The 16747-nt window shown below is 31.4% G+C and overlaps 1 protein-coding gene across 2 annotated transcripts in view; it reads left to right on the forward strand.

Annotated features, from left to right (window-relative positions):
* LOC118186125 (cyclin-Q-like) overlaps window positions 1-16747 on the forward strand; it is a 71774-nt gene that overhangs the window by 21274 nt on the left and 33753 nt on the right. For both annotated transcript variants that reach the window (XM_085809353.1, XM_085809352.1), the window contains exon 2: window positions 15212-15309. In XM_085809353.1, the coding sequence (XP_085665479.1) occupies window positions 15212-15309 (98 nt within the window). The remainder of the gene's footprint in view (window positions 1-15211; window positions 15310-16747) is intronic.

The following is a 16747-nucleotide window of genomic DNA, read 5'->3' on the forward strand; positions in this document are numbered from 1 at the left end:
TACCTTTATTTTCTCTCTCTCTATGTATAGACAGAATCAAACAGAGACACTAGTCTTAATGCTCTCGTTACTTACTTATTTTTTAAATTTTATTTAAGTAAAGCACTCAAAAGTTATTTACCTAAGGATAGGGATATCTTCGTGGAGGAATTTCTAAGGGAAGTTGGCTCGTATACACGTTGCACGTGGGGAAAACAAAGAAAATGCCTACGCAGTGAACTTGTTTGTGGGACTCGAATCCTGGGCTGAATTACCAGTATTCAGAGAATTTATTGCTAGTCTGCCTCATGGGCCAATGCTTTTAGTGCATTCTATGCAACCTGAGTTTTTGTATGTGCATTCAGAAAATTGAAAATATTTTTTTCAAAATATTATAGTTAAATAGAGGTAATGCATAGTTTTACTAAACATTTTCTATCAGTATTACTTTCAAGGTAACTATCTAATACAGAAATGTAAGTTTTTAAATATTTATATTTATATTTATAATTTGGTTTTCGATGCATTGAATCAAGATTAATTCCCAGAATTTACTACATTCTTAAATTTTATTTTTCAGTATAATAATATGCAGCTATTGTTAAAGGGTGTAAATGGTGAAAGTTTCGAAACATGGGGGATTACAAAATGAAAAAAAATGAGATTACAATCATAGAATAACATAATTAAATAGTACAATTTAAAACTAACAGTAATATACAATACAAAAACATGCCATACAGAAGGTAGCCAAGGTGCAATTCACCTTAATCCAGAGTGTCACTAAGAATGGCCATAGGTCTTTTGATGTTACATTGATCATTTACGTCATAATCATAGATTTTAATTGCAGGGTTATTAATGGACTCCAGGTCTTTATGGAATTTCTTAGCAAGGTGATAGTAAAAGGTCCTAATATGGTCAATTTTCAGTTCAGTATGCAGTCTGATTTCGAATGTACCATGGGACATTGGTAATTTCACTATAAACGGTGAATCAACTTTTAAATTGTTGCCACCCTGTATTATATTTAAAGAAATTAAATAATGAAGAATCTGCATGACTATATGTATATTTCTCGCATTGTGAAAAAAAGACAGTACTAGAGCCATCAAATTTTGAATAACGTAATCCTCCACCCGAGCATGGGAACCTAGAAACCCGGATTTTTAATTTCAAATTTAATTTATTATCTCTTTCATATTTTGTAAAACTTAAAGGGATTTTTGATTAGAAAATTCAAGAATTTCAAAGCAAAAGTATCAACACTGTAAGGAATAAAACATTTTTATCTCCAGCGTCTGAGACTGTATAACGAAAATTCTAAAGATATACTGTTTTTAAATATTTTATGATATTGCTGTGGAATTAATGCGCTTTATGTGCGAAGAACATAATATTTAATAAATAAAGATAACACACAAAACGTCAAAAAATGTCCTTTTGGGCGTAATATAAAATCTGAAAGCTTTCGGATTTTATTTCAATGTGTTTAATTTTATAATTCCTTTTCAAAGCCCAAATGAGCGTTAGCACAAAATGGCTTTTAGTTTCGAAATGCCATTTTGCATCAAATCACTTTAAATGCCTGAATCATTTTTCTGAACTGTTGCCACCGAATATTATCGTCCTGTATTTATTTAAAGAACTTAAATAATGATAATCTACATGAACGTATGTATGTTTTTTGTATTGTGGAAATGTTATCTATTTTGAATCACATAGTCCTCCACCCGAACAAGGGCACTTGGAAGTCCAAATTTGAAATCTGGAATTTGTTTTTATTGTCTATTTCATATTCTGTAAAACTTTAACGGATTTTTTATTAAAAAACTCAACAGTTTCAAAGCGAGGAGTGGCAACACTGTAAGGAATAAAACATTTTTATCTCCAGTGTGCGAGCCTGTGTATCGGAAATTCTAATGATATGCTGTTTCAAAATATTTTCAGCCCAAAGTGGCATTAACCCAAATGCTCTCGAAACATGTACGTGTCTGTAAATGAAACAAATTGCCCGTTTGGACCTAATATAAAATATGTCTTAATTTTAAAACAAATTTTTTGGGTACTGAACCCAGTTTTACATAACTTTTCAACCAAATATTTTGCGCTAGCATTTTTTTTCTTATTTTTTATAAAACGTTTTAGAAAAGTATTTAAAATAAACGGATCTTATATCAAGTTAGTGTGTAACTGTCATAATAAAAACTGAAGCAAGGAGGATAAAATGCTTCACAGGCTGTAATTTTTAAACTAATCTAATTAGCTTATTATACGATAAAGACTTATTTTTTTGCGATGATGATAATAGAAAAATAATGGGAATAAAGAAGCCTTCAGATTTCTTTATGTAGAGTAATATATTTATATTAAAATAAATTTCTTAATCCTTAATTTTAATAAAACAGAATTATATTTGCATGAGGTTTGCATATTTCATAAAAAGCATGTGCATATTTGTATCCTATAAAATAATTTATTAAAATTCTACAGGGTATTTGAATGGGCTTCAGACGCTCTATTTCATAAAATAACAAGGAAATATTTATATTATATACAACAATGCCTTTAATACATCAACTCACCAAATGCGCATGATATATATATATATATATTAAAAAGCTCTCTCTCTATATATAAACCATTTAGTAGGAATGAAACTTTTTTACAGCTCTCAGCTGATATTATGATGATACATTATAATATGTTGTGCTACTGTTATTTACTTTCTTATACAACTGAATGAATTTTTAAATATTTATTCATCTTCTTGAATTTATTTCATAGCTCTAAAATTATTTTTGATTATATTTTGGCAAAATAAATAGTTTGTTTTCAGAACGAAAAATTATATCTCAAATGATTTTATCATTTCTATTTTAGAATAATGCCTATTTATCTGGGAACATCTTAAAAAGAGTACAAATGGTTATGATTTTAATATAAGAAATTAACTGAATAAAATTAGGCTTTCAGTTATGGACTATTTCATCTACGAATGCATGAGAAACATGTTTGAAATTTAAGTGTCTACAAAGCGATTGTGTGAAAAAAGTGCCACTGAATATGTTGTTCCTTACCTTGCTAAAGAAAATTTAGAGAAATAAGACGGTTCATAGCACTTATAAAAGATGCTGAAACGATTGAAAACTGCGTTTAAAAACTTAAAAATGCAACTTCTGTGTAGTTAATGCTTGAAAGTAATATTTGAAATCTCTCCTGCAAATTTTTGATTAAAAATATATATCAGTTAATTTGCATCAGACGAGTATGGATTTCTTATTCTAATAGCACATTGAGAAACATATTATTCATTGACATATTAACTTCTTTTGCAGAACGGAAAGAAATTTGCTTCATACATTTGTAATAAAATGAGTCAAAAACTGTCGTTGTGCGAAAGCCTATTTTATTTTTATTTATTTATATATTTATTATAAATTGGAACCATGGTTCTGCCCAGAAAAGTGAAAAAATTGTTTAGTCGTGCAATCTTTTTGAAGCATATGCACATTACAACTATCATGAATCTACTACCAAAATGCACTTTAATTAACGATAATTGCATATTAATTTAGTGAATACTATGTCTTTTTGTTACTCTATAATACCAAGAATACATTTTTAGAACTGCGAAAGAAAATTATATTTAGAATTGAAAGAAAATATGAATTTCACAAATTTTTCGCATTTTACAAAATATTTAAGAATTATTGAAGCAATACTGAAATAAATTCTGAAAAGATATTAAAACGCAAAGTAAATGGTAACAAATGACCCAGATATAAAAGAATTTTGCTTTTTTATAATATTTATTTCATCAATTCTTTTTTATTTGTCCTCAAATTGATTTATTTCTCAATGTATTTTTGCTCCGAAAGTGAATACCAAATCGTACGATTGGTATCATTGACAGCGACAAGAAAAACAATAGCATGTTTGTATTAATTACGGAAATATGAGCCAATTCCGCTTAAAAAGTACTCAGTTGAAGCTTTACTGCTCTTAGGCACAGAGCAAAGAATATTAATTATGAGATTAATACCACTGGAAATGTAAATCACAATAGTAAGCATTGATTGTTATTGATGCCTATTAAAACATATAATGTTATGATAATTATCTCAAAAGGTGATGCGCCCACCAACAGCCAAGCAGTAAAATTGCTGAACATGGGTAGTTCGGTTCGAATCCCAGCGAACGAGCTGGCTGCATGGACGTTTTGGGGATTTTTCCATTGTATAACATGTATAGAAGCCATTTTCTCTTAAGACAGTTCTTCATAAAGGCATCCCTCCTTTGGCAGATAGCCTTCGAGTGCTTTTTCAAGTAAACCAAACCAAAGAAAAATATTTCAAACGAAACATAGATATTAAATTTTAAATAGTTCTATTTTGTTCTTAGGCTGTGAAATTATTTGAGTGGACATGAAGGAAGGATGGCATAAAAACTGCACATAAAATGTTAATAAGATGTGAAAACTGATTTCAAGAAATACATGCATATATATATTGGCCTTTTTAGTAAAACTCCAATCGTAAGTATTAACTAATGAGTTTAAAAATAAATGGTAATCAGCACCTAACTTAACAGCTCATTAGTCCTTAGTCATAAATAATGTCCACTAGCGGCTGAGTAGTAACGTCACTGAACACTAGTAGTTTGACCTGTAATTGAGTTTTCCCACTTGTAACGTGAATACGAGCCAGTTTTCTATAAAAAGTCTTTCAAGAAGGCATCCCTTCCCATACAGAGACAGCCCTCCTTTGTTTTAATTAACTGTAGTCGTAAATAACAAATTGTTTTCCCATCCAAAGTCCTCCATGAAAGTCAAAGTTGTCTATCTTTATCTGAGCATCTAATTGTATCATTTCAAATCTTGATATATACAAAAAATTGGAAATTCTTATTTCCTTTTTCGAAATTTTTTGCATCACCCAGATCACCATCATATTTTTTCCACCTTTGTATAATGCTCGTGATGATATTATAAAAAGCTATTTACATTTCTTTTTCTAGTAACAGCTATTTTTCATAAATATTTACTCTTACATGCTGAGAATTTTATGTCTCAACCGTTTCGAAATTTGGAAATAAACGCATCTTCATAACAGTAAAATATTCATAATCAAATGTCTTTCATACCTTTTTATTCGATAACACTTTCAGTAAAATGGAAGTATTTTGCTTAGGGTAAAAAATGCATTATACGATTTCATGTACTTTCAGTACTTTATATTATCAATGCCAAAAAGCGATTTAACCAAATACGATATTATTTGCGAATGATTTTTCATATCATGCAAGGAAATTTCTCAGTAGTTCGTTTTAGATAAGAAATCAGAAAAGTAAAACGAATTTTTCTTTAAGAAAACGCACCTTGTCCTCATATTTCAATAACAAAATGTACGTACTTCACATTCACACAACTAAATGAATTTCGATACAAACATATAAATGACACATTAGTTTGAAATGGAATTACAAGATTTGAACTCTTTCAAAAATCTCATTTTTATTTCAGAATAGTTATTCAAAATATGTATTGAAGTAACTCTTTTTGTGAATGGTTATAATAATTTAAAAAAATACAATATTTTTAATCAATGTGCACAGCTAAAACAGAAATTTTATCAAATTTCTCTGTTTCTACAGTCATTGTGAGATACCTGTTTAAGTATTTATTCTATGCTAAAAGAAATTATTTGTAAATTAGGTGATGCTGAATTCTTTGAAAGTTACTCGTGGGTTCCGTGCAAATTACATTTACTTTTGCAGAAGAAGTTTTGTTTCGCACATACAGAAAGGTTTGTGTTGAAGGCTTTCCAGTATTTTCCAGTTTCGGCACGAAAATCGCCCTCAGGTCGGCAGATGGGACGGCTGGATTTGATGTTTTTATTTATGACCCTTCCATTGTAACATCTTTCTCTAACGATCGCTGTTTCCCCACTATCAATTAAGCGCGACAGGAGGTCGGAGTGAACGACACTACGGAATATTCTGTCCTCAACGATTTCGAGGCAGAAAGTGTAAGGCAGAAAAAATCGTTTGAAATGCTTTCGGATTCATCAAAAGCTGGCAAAATAATCCGTGTGTGACGATTTGGAAAGCCATCTTTCAATATGGAAAAATCCGTCCATAACGCTGAGAGGGTTAAACAGCCAATTCAAAATGTCTACTGACAGTCATGTTATCATCAGCACAAAGATTAATGTGCAAAGTCACGATACCCAACGCCGAACTATCAACCATATAGATAGAAAATATCCCTTTCCATTTCCCTATCTTAGTTAACATCTGGGCTAGCAACCTAAACACTCTTCCCACTGTTTGGCACCTATCGCCCAAGTTGGCGAACGCGATTTCAGAAATCTCGCCAAATGCCTGTTATCTGAGTATCCCCCTTTCATGTGATCACTGTGACATGAATTTGATGAGGTGGTGATGGCTAGTGTCATGCTTATGTTTATTTTTCCATTTTTGCACATGGTATCCCATATGAAACTGAAAATCTAGGAGAGAAAATTCTTGGATTTGTGTTTATTCTTCCTACTTATTTGCAGCGACGTCAGTACAAAACTGTTCATGATGTGATGCAAACAGACTTCGACATTTGGTACATCGTCGTACATTTGGTTAATGTCATCACGTTAGTTGGAAAGTACCCTTTTTCTTAGTCTCATATACTTCGTTCGTACATTCTGTGAGAAAAAAGAAAATTTGTCTGAAAGAAGTTTTAGTGGTGCTCTGGCTAATAGGTCATTTCTACAACTGGATATCTCTATTTCAGACTTTATAATGTGTAAACTCATGATATAAATTTATGAACTTGATATCCTTGCTTTTTCATAAGGAAATGTCAGAATGCAGTTGAATAATTTAGTGATGACTATTCCTTCTTACAGTATAATAAATGCAAGTAGACATTTTCACAATATTGAAATCATTTAATTTAGCTGTTGACAGTAAACAAAGCTATAAACATAAAATTACAGTAGTGTTCTACAAATTGTTTTTAGAGTAGTCACTAAGGTCAAGAATTAAAGTCATAGTGTACTACAGGGAAATTATTGGATAACTTTTATATCTTTTGACATCAAAATAGTAATTCATCATCATCAAAGCAGACTGAAAAAAAAAAAAAAAAAAAAAAAGTGTTAAATCTTCAACTATCCAGAAAGCTCAGGAATTGCCAGATATGAGAAAATTATTGATAGTTGAGCATACAAAGAATAAGCTTTATCGTAGAGAAGTGAAACAAAGAAGAAATTTCTGGCCTAAAATTATAAAAACCGTCATCCTATTTGTCATCAGCTTAAATATCAAAAGTCTGCATTTCAAATTATGTAAAATTTTGGAGAAAAGTTTTTTACATATAAGCCAACACATTTTCATAGGCTTTAAAGTTATTAAACATCATATCTGATTATAAAATCCTGTCAACCGTTAAAGTTAGCAGAAATCCAGCCAAATTTGCACTAATCATTCAGGAAAAAATTTAAAAGAACTAATTACCATTTATTTCAATGAACAAGAGATAAAGGTTAGGGATATAGCATATAAAAGTCTAAATCGCTTGTCATAATTTTTCAAATTATCCATTATTTATATCTTTTCAAATAAAGTTGCATATCGTACTCATTAACATACACTTTTCTGGATAATTTGTAAAACTCCACTGCATGCTGTACTGTTTATGTTCAAAATTCTAATGGTTTTTTTCAAAGTGCAAGGAAAAAGATAAATAACAATTAACTTTGAGGATATAAATTAATTGTTATTTATCTGTTTTTTCCCTTGCACTTCCATGCAGCTAATATGTTTGCCAGGATTTGAATCTGTGTCTAACTGTCAGTGCTCAGCGACTTTACCTCTCGGTTGCTGGCAGGCTTAGATGCTACATTATATGTGTAGGAAAAGAACTAACAGACATCTCCAAAATTTCTAAACTTCAGATCGATAGAATTATGGCAAAGCACTTGACAACTGTTTGCCTAAAGGGAAGGATACCTTTGTAGGAGATGTTTTAGGGAAAATTGAGTGGTATTTACTGTACACTTGAGGAAAACCATAAAAACTTGCATGCAGGATACCAGTTCTAACTACCTGTTTTCAGTGGTCTTACCTGCACAGGGTTCGTACAGTCCCTAAGAGTCCTTAAAAGTCCTTAAGTTTTTTTAGAATTGCTTTTTGGTCCTTAAAAGTCCTTAATTTTGGTCAAAATAGGCAGAAGGTCCTTAATTTTAATCATCAGAAATTTTTGTCTGTTTTTACGACTGCCATTTTGAGTGTGAATTAGCATTTTGCAGGAATATTTTTGGCGATTCACTGACAAATATGGCTTTTTTTTTTTTGAATGGGTTCATGAGTTCTAATTTGTTCCTATTTGTAATATAAATTATGGTGGGATACTCGAGTTTCTAAGCAAGAAGTGAAACTTAAGCATTTCAAAATTAATTCAGTTTTTGTAATGAAGAGCTCTCAAACAACTTTCCACTTTTGGGGATGTGAATTCTTTTATTAAACGATTCTAAATTTGGTGATTATCAACATTTTGGCGATTTTAAGATCGGTTTCTATAGAAAATTTTTAATTCCGAGATCTGGGAATTTTTTGACGATTTTTTTAGAACATTCTAACATTGATAAATTTCATTAAAGTAATGGTAATATATTGGGATTATATTTAAGAAATAACATTAAAATAAAGCAAGGAATTAAAATATTAATATATTACTAATTCAGAAGTCAAACAACAAAAATCAGCGTTATATTTACAAAATTTTTCACAGGACTAGTTTCGATGGTTTTACTGAACCACCATCCTCAGCTGCAAAACCACAAATGAACAAGATAGGAAATAATGATTAGATAAGATAAGAAAGCCTGGACAAGAATAAGCAAGTGGCGCCATCTGTTGGTGAACAAGACCTAAAACATAATTTCTTTAAAGGTCGAAGGCAAATTTGGATTGGAATTAGGATCGTTAACTAGAACAGAAAGATTTTTATGAATGTGAAATGCCTCTAGAAAATCCAGTTCTCTAATAGAAGATGTTTTTTGAATAATTTTGGCAGCAGAAAAATTGAAAGTGTGATTTTCGGACCAACAATGTTGAGCAACAGAAGACTTCTGGGTTTCCTTTTTTCTAACATATGCCTCATGTTCCTTGACGCAAAATTTTATGGCTCTCTTAATTTGGCCAATGTAAATTAAACCACACTGGCAAGGAATCCTATAAATACCCCAGGAATTCATATCTGGAATGGGGTCCTTGAGTATGGAACTCGGAATTTTATTGATGGGAGAATAAACAACCCGAAAGTTAAATTTCTGCAAAATATGTGCAACTTTGTAGCTAACTGATGGAAAGAAGGGAATGACAACAGAATTTTTATAATCTCCTAAAATAAGAGTGTGGCTTTTAGTGTGTTGAGATGAGAATTTTTTAACTGCTTGATTAATAATGTTGGGTGAAAAGCCCCTGTCAATAGCTATTGCTTTTAAATAATTTAGTTCTTCATCAAGGGCTAGTTTGGAGGAGCAAACTTGAAGAGCACGGAAAACATAGGAATAAAATAAAGCTAACTTTTGTTTAGTCGGATGACATGATTTAAAGTGTGGTGGAAGGCAAACCGATGAAGGTTTACTGTAAACCGTAGTACTGAAGTTGGATGTGTTACGTGTGACCAGAATGTCGAGAAACAGAAGAGAATTGCAAGTCTCAAGTTCAAACCTTCGGCCTTTAAAGAAATTATGTTTTAGTTCTGGTTTCACCAACAGATGGTGCCACTTGCTTATTCTTGTCCAGGCTTTCTTATCTTATCTAATCATTATTTCCTATCTTGTTCATTTGCGGTTTTGCAGCAGAGGATGGTGGTTCGGTAAAACCATCGAAACTAGTCCTGTGAAAAATTTTGCAAATATAACACTGATTTTTGTTGTTTGACTTCTGAATTAGTATTTATTCGGCGTGTTATTGTGTCTTAATTAATATATTAATTAAAATATTAGACATTAAAATAAAGCAAGGAATAATGCTATAAAGCACAGTTTACAAAACAATTTTTAGCAAAAGCAAAATAGTTGTGTAATTAATTAAAAATGTCATTTTAATTTTTTCATGGTAAGAATTTTTTCCATTTCTCAGAATGATCAGAATTCTCAGAAATGCATCAGTTTTCTGTATAAAATTAATTTCACACATTTTTCCTCCAATTTTTTTAAAAAACATTTCTGGCTTTTTGCTATTACAGAATTGGTAGGAGTAATTTTTCCTTAGGATTTTAGACATAGAAACTTGGAAAGTTTAGAAAGATTTTAAGGCAAATTTATAGATCCATGATTCTAAAAGATTCCAGAAAAATGTGATAAAATGAAAAATATCTTCATGGTAGTAACACGCTGTTTCTTACATTTTGGAGAACATCTGGAAGAACAATGAAAATATAATACAGTCAAATTCGTTAATTCGGATACCCATAATCCAGACCTCAAAGCTAAAATCTTTCTGCGCATGCGGCGCGTTGACGCATGCACATAGGCGTTTTACGCGTGCGCGCAAGACATTTACGACTGCGCATATGCATCTGCGCAAGCGCAGAATACGTTTTCGCGTGCATGTTTAATGTATAACGGACGGTATAAGCTCTAATTATCTATTTCAGTTAATGTTGATGATTGCGTTGTTCCTTAATCTTCGAATTGGATCCGGCTTATTATTTTTTGCAGACTGTCAGAGCAATTTTATAAAAGTAAGCTTGAACTTTCGATTATGTCAAATAGAATTTCCGATGCTGGAGCTCCCAAAGGATCTAGAAAACGAAAGTATGTTTCTATATCCATTAAACAAAAAACGAATTGCTACAAAAAATGCATATCCTTTGTTTATCTAACCGTTCCGAAATCTGTTTATCAATTTCACGCTGCTCTGCGAGGGGGGGGGGAAGTCGCGGTGCGCAATGAACTGGAAGTTGATCTGATTTTATTCGGTTTATAATTCCTTACTAAATGTAGTATTTAATCTCGATGTACTCCGTCTTTGATATGATTTAAATCAAATTCCTCGTCATTATAAATATCACGAATACAAATCAAATAGTTTTCTGGTTGCAATTTTCTAATTTCGGCTATGCGTAAGGTATGCTTTACGTAAGCGCGTGTTGAAAGAAATGTTTAATAAAGTAAACAAATAAATATTAAGCTTCTTTTTTTGTAAATTTTGATACCCTTTAGATCATAATTGCTCATTATTTTATAAATTACGGTTTCATATTTTTAATTTTATAATTTCTGCATGCCATCCTACCAGATTTAAACTGATGATCTATAATCCGGAAAAATCGATAATCTGGAATCGCCGAAGTCCCGACAAGTCTGGATTAAAGACTTTTGACTGTAGTTGAATGTTTTACTTCTGATTCTAGAATCGCTTTATTAACATTTTTATCTTTCCTTTATTTTCTCTACGTTTCACTAGACACAAGCATGGAAAATATCAAAAGTACTTCTAATCTTATCATATGGACAGGTATTATAGAAAAGAATTTTTTTATTAATAAAGAAATTGAAAACTGACAATTCAAAAGATGCATCTAATATGTCTTAATGCATCATACACAGAACTGGCGCTAGGCATTTTGCCACCTGATGCAGTCTCTGTGGATCCTAAATTCTGCTGCTTGGTGCCTTTCTAAATTCTGCTCTCAGTGCCTGCTCTAAATTCTAAAAGTTTTGCCATTTCTAGATTTTGTTGCTCAGTGTGTCTTCTAAATTCTAAAAATTATGCCACACCAACTCTGTGACCAGACTTTACCATATGTATTTCATATTTCTTCTGAATGTTCATATTACTAAAGAAATAAAATTAGCAGCTTTTTCCATACATTCTAAATTCATTTAGTCTTTTAGAATAACAGAAGTCTTTAATTAAATCCCAAAAATTTAAAGTGAAAAGGAAACGTGTTGGAAAAAAAAAAAAAAAAAAAACTAAACATGTAAAGAGAAAAAAAATTATTCTTCAAAGATATGTACAGTTATTATTATGTAAATTACCTAGTTATTTACAGTTTCAGCCTTTACTATAATTTCCCATTTCTATTTCCTCACCAGAATGCAAATCAGACAGTTTTTAAACTGAGGTTTTTGTAGTGGAAGACAAGTGTGTTTCTGATCTCCACTTGCTCCCTGCATTAGTTCTGCCAGCTCTGATAATTTGTAATTATTAGTCTTTCCATTACTGCTGCTAACATTTGAGTTTATTATGACAATAGAGTTACTGAAACAGATTAAATTGAAATTAAATTGTATAGTCTTTAACCACTAATCCATATTTTTAGTTTGACTTTGACTTGTTTAATTATATCACTACAAACTGTAATTGATTTTGTTAGCATAAGAACAGGCCTATATGTTCCAATTTCTTTTTGAATAAGAAGATTATTTAAACCTTTATTGAAATTTATTATCTGATTTATAATTACTTTCAGACATAGTGATAATTTGTTTCACGTCTGTCGGGGGGGGGGGGAGGTTCGGACTATTTAACTTTTACCAGATCAAGTAAACCCTCATAGGTAGTGCATTGTGCAGAGATATAAATACGAAACAATATTATTTTTATTAATGACTAGTCTGTTGTTGTTTGTTCATTATTATACTGGCGAAGCAAGGTTCTTTTTTTGAAAGACATACGTGTAAGTGTTCACTTACATTTAAGCTATTTCTCGCTTTAGTTTTTATATGCAAAAGCGATGAAAATCCCATTTCGCACAAGTAGGTGGTAACAAAGTGTGAGAGTAACTGCAGTGCTCCGTTCGCCAACTCTGGATAACGTTGTAGCTGTGAACACCAGAATTGTTGCAATTCTAATTGTTCAAATTCCTTATGAACATGTCCACTTCCTCGCATTTCAATAAGTTGATCTTTTTTTGAGATCGCTATCATCCATCAAATTTAAGTCAAATAGAAATGGATCCAGTATCCATCTCTGAGTTTTTTTAAGATTTCGGGTAGAAAAATATCCCTTGATGATTCGCTCAATTGTCTCAAATGTATTACAATGTCGGGTATAATTGTATTCTTTTCATTTTTCGCAATAACAGAATCAAGCAAGGGAATGTTTGCAAAATTCCCCTTTTCTACTCGACGTATCCAAATTTCTAATTTTGCGATAAATGAAGATAATTTTTCACTAGATATATTTATACCAAATCCTTGCATTGATAGATTCAATTCATTTAAATGGCTAAATATGTCTGCTAAGTAGGCCAGCCTCAGCATTGCATCATCACTCTCAAAATCTTTTACTAAATAACAGTTTTGACTAGTCAGTAATTGAATAATTTCCTCACGCAATTAAAAAACTCTGATAAGCATCATATTTCGGTGTGATATAAGAGCACGGTATGATCAGCACCGATTTCTTCGCAAAATGCACGGAAAATGCGATGATTAAGCGCTCGCCCTCGGATGTATTTTACTACATTTACTGCTGTAGTTAGATGTTGTTTTAAACTTTCTGGCAATGCTTTCGATGCATGACGATGCAACATGCAATGCGTTATTATAACTTCCGGTAATTCTCTTTTCATGTATGAAAAAAATCCTGAATTTTTGACTAACATTGTTGGGGCTCCATCAGTGCATATTGAGCCAATCACATTCATTGGTAATTGATATTTAGTAAAAAAATCTTTGATGAGATTGAAAACATCAATTCCTCTCGTATTCACCTCCAGTGGCTCACAAAATAGAAATTCTTCTATCACCTCTTTTTCCTTCACATATCTGACAAATACCAAAAGTTGGCTACAATTATCAACATCAGTTGACTGACTCATCCAGTTGCATGCTTATTTTTAGTGGACTGATTTTTATGTCTTCAATTACTTGCATTAAAATATCTTCACTGAGATCTTGTATTCGCGATCGTATAATATCATTCAATAATGGAATCTGTTGGATTTTTTTATGTGCTTCCGAATCTAAAACTGTTTTAGCAATAATTAAAGCAGAAGAATTTCTTATTTTTTGCACATAAATATGCCACTTGATATGACGCTTCTAATACAGGTTTTTGAATTGCTGGTCTGCACAATTTTAGGATAGTTCCACTGGTATCAAACCAAGCCTTCTTTGACTTCAAGCTGTTCATGCTATGCGCTTTTTCGGCACCATGCAGATTGTTGAAATGCTCTAACTTTGATGGTTTGAGATTGCTCTTTGAAAATATCTTGGAACACAAGATGCATTGCAGTTGTTGTGTACCATCTTTTTCGGTTGTGCAGTTAAATCCATAACCGGCATACTTATCGTTCCATTGTCGTTTTTTTTTTTTTTTTTTTTTTTACATAGTGGGGTTCACTATAATCGATTTAATTATTTAGAAATAATGTAATATAATATATATAATGCTGTTACGTTTGTAATATCACTGAATCCTATTTGACTTGAACGGGCAATTAGGAATGTATTAGTCTCAAGAGGTTAACACACAGGTGCAGTAGATGCAGATACAAATCTGTGAATCCGTAGATTCCATTGGAGTAGCACATGTTGAACTCGGCGCAAGTTGGGATAACGTTCTCCGCTTGTATTCCCACAAAGTTTTTTTCTTTTCTCCGTAACCTAGCTGCCTGTTCGTGTTCATTTGTAGCGTTTCATGCCTTTTCGTAGCGTATTGTATACGCCTATCGGCACTGGCTCTTCCCTGTGTCTTTTGCCGATAAGTGAGCTAGGTGCTACCAATTTTTACGAGCTTCAATATTGGGGACACTATTGCATATTTCAAATATTTTATTATAAGAAATTTAATAAACGATATTTAATAATTTTTATGGTTAGGTAGGGGCTTCTCCCGCACCCCAAAAAATACATATTAGTCTGGATTAACGACTTTTGACTGTAGTACCTACTTTAAATTCAAATTAGATTTAAATTTTCACATAGTAAAATAATTTTAATATTAATAATAATAATTTAGTAACATAAATTTATTCATAGTAAAATGTACTCACGGGCCATAAAAATAATTTGGTGGGCCGTATACAGCCCTGCATTGTATACATTAATATTATGTACAAGTTTAATATTAGTTTTGTTAGTGCTTTTTATTAAATAAATAATATTTTAGACACATTTTTATTGAAATTGATTTCCAACCACAAAATTGTAAATCATATAACATTCATTTATTTATTTCTGTGTATTTAATTGTTATTATTTTTTCACAGGTCTGAAATTAAAATGTATCTCAATGGTAATTAGCAAGGCGATGCTTTTTGCACATATGGCGCAGAGATCAAAGGAAGTTGCAAAATATGATCCAGCTGTGAGTAGAAAATTGCTTGAGTTTGTTTATATTTTAATAGCATTTCCTTTCTTTAAAAGAATTTCACTATTTTATTTATTATTATTATTATTATTAAATTTGTACTATTAGCTCACACTCTCCCTATATTTTGTTCAAATTTTCAATTGTTAATGAAATACTTTTTATTCATCCACTCAAGTTCAAATAAATTTTTTTAAACTTTTAGTGGATGACACTTTGTTAATACAGTTTTTTCACATATTAAAATTTAAAATTTTTATTTTGTATTTTAAAAATTTTTCTTTGTTGACCTAAGTAGGAATTGATTTAAATTTTTTTATTTAAGATTTTAATTAATTAATTAGTTGTTAATGAAATACTTTTTATTCATCCATGCAAGTTCAAATACATTTTTTATAAACTTGTAGTGGATGACACTTGGATGTTAATACAGTTTTTTTCACATATTAAAAATTTTAGTACTTTCGTATTAACGTCACCGCAGCTGCAGATTTGGCGGTTTTTAAGTGCCGTCAATCTACACCTAAAATTTTTGCGACAAATCATAAACACTTTATTTAAAATCAAAGTAGTTATTCGGATTTCGGTAGAAAATGGGCCGATATAGAGTTTAACATAGATTCAAAACAGTCTCTATTTTTTTAACCTTATGCTGTTGCTATATATGAACTCTGCTAAATAAGATTTTAAATGATGTATTGCTGTCCCCCTATGTCTCTTGTTCCTCCATTTAGCACTGCCCCACATTCTCTCAACTGTTTGTGTATGAACTCCTATATCAGGATCAATAGAATTGTATTTATGGTTAATTTTAGCATGTAGGAATCCTTTTTCTATTCTGGTAACCTTTCCAACCGTCAGAATAAATTGTGATACCATCTGCAATATTTTCAATAATTTTATTAAGAAGAGTAGAGCCAGTTCTATTAGGAACAGTGACAACAAACGAATCTTTTGTTTCTCTACATATACCACCAAACACCCACTGTTTGGGTAATACTCAACCACAATTATTTTTACGCTGAGTAAACAAACTTTCATCAATTTCCACAATGCAATCCTGTCCACCTACCTTCTTGTTTGGTTTATTCTCCATATCCAAGACACATAACTCACACATGTAATTGCTCCCATCTGTAACAGTTTTATCTGATGAATCAAGTTGCTTTTCCAAAATTTAATCAACGTCAACTCCTCGCACCAGCAGTATATGAATATCAGAGCTGAACGAAATGGGATTCTGCTTCCTTCAAACCAGTTCTCTTTTCCAAGTCCCCCTTGTGGATCATACATACTGTATTAAATTACATTTCCAAAACGTACGTTTACCAAAATAAAGTTTCATATCATACGAATTGGTACATTTTTTTTTTTTTTTTAATATTTCGCTCCTGAAAGAATAAAATTGCATCTTCTTCTGTGTTTGGCAAATCCC

This window comes from Stegodyphus dumicola, chromosome X2 (genome assembly GCF_044657685.1).
Source record: "Stegodyphus dumicola isolate Sdum_Otavi_A_Nest chromosome X2, ASM4465768v1".
In the NCBI taxonomy this organism is placed as follows: Eukaryota; Metazoa; Arthropoda; class Arachnida; order Araneae; family Eresidae; genus Stegodyphus; species Stegodyphus dumicola.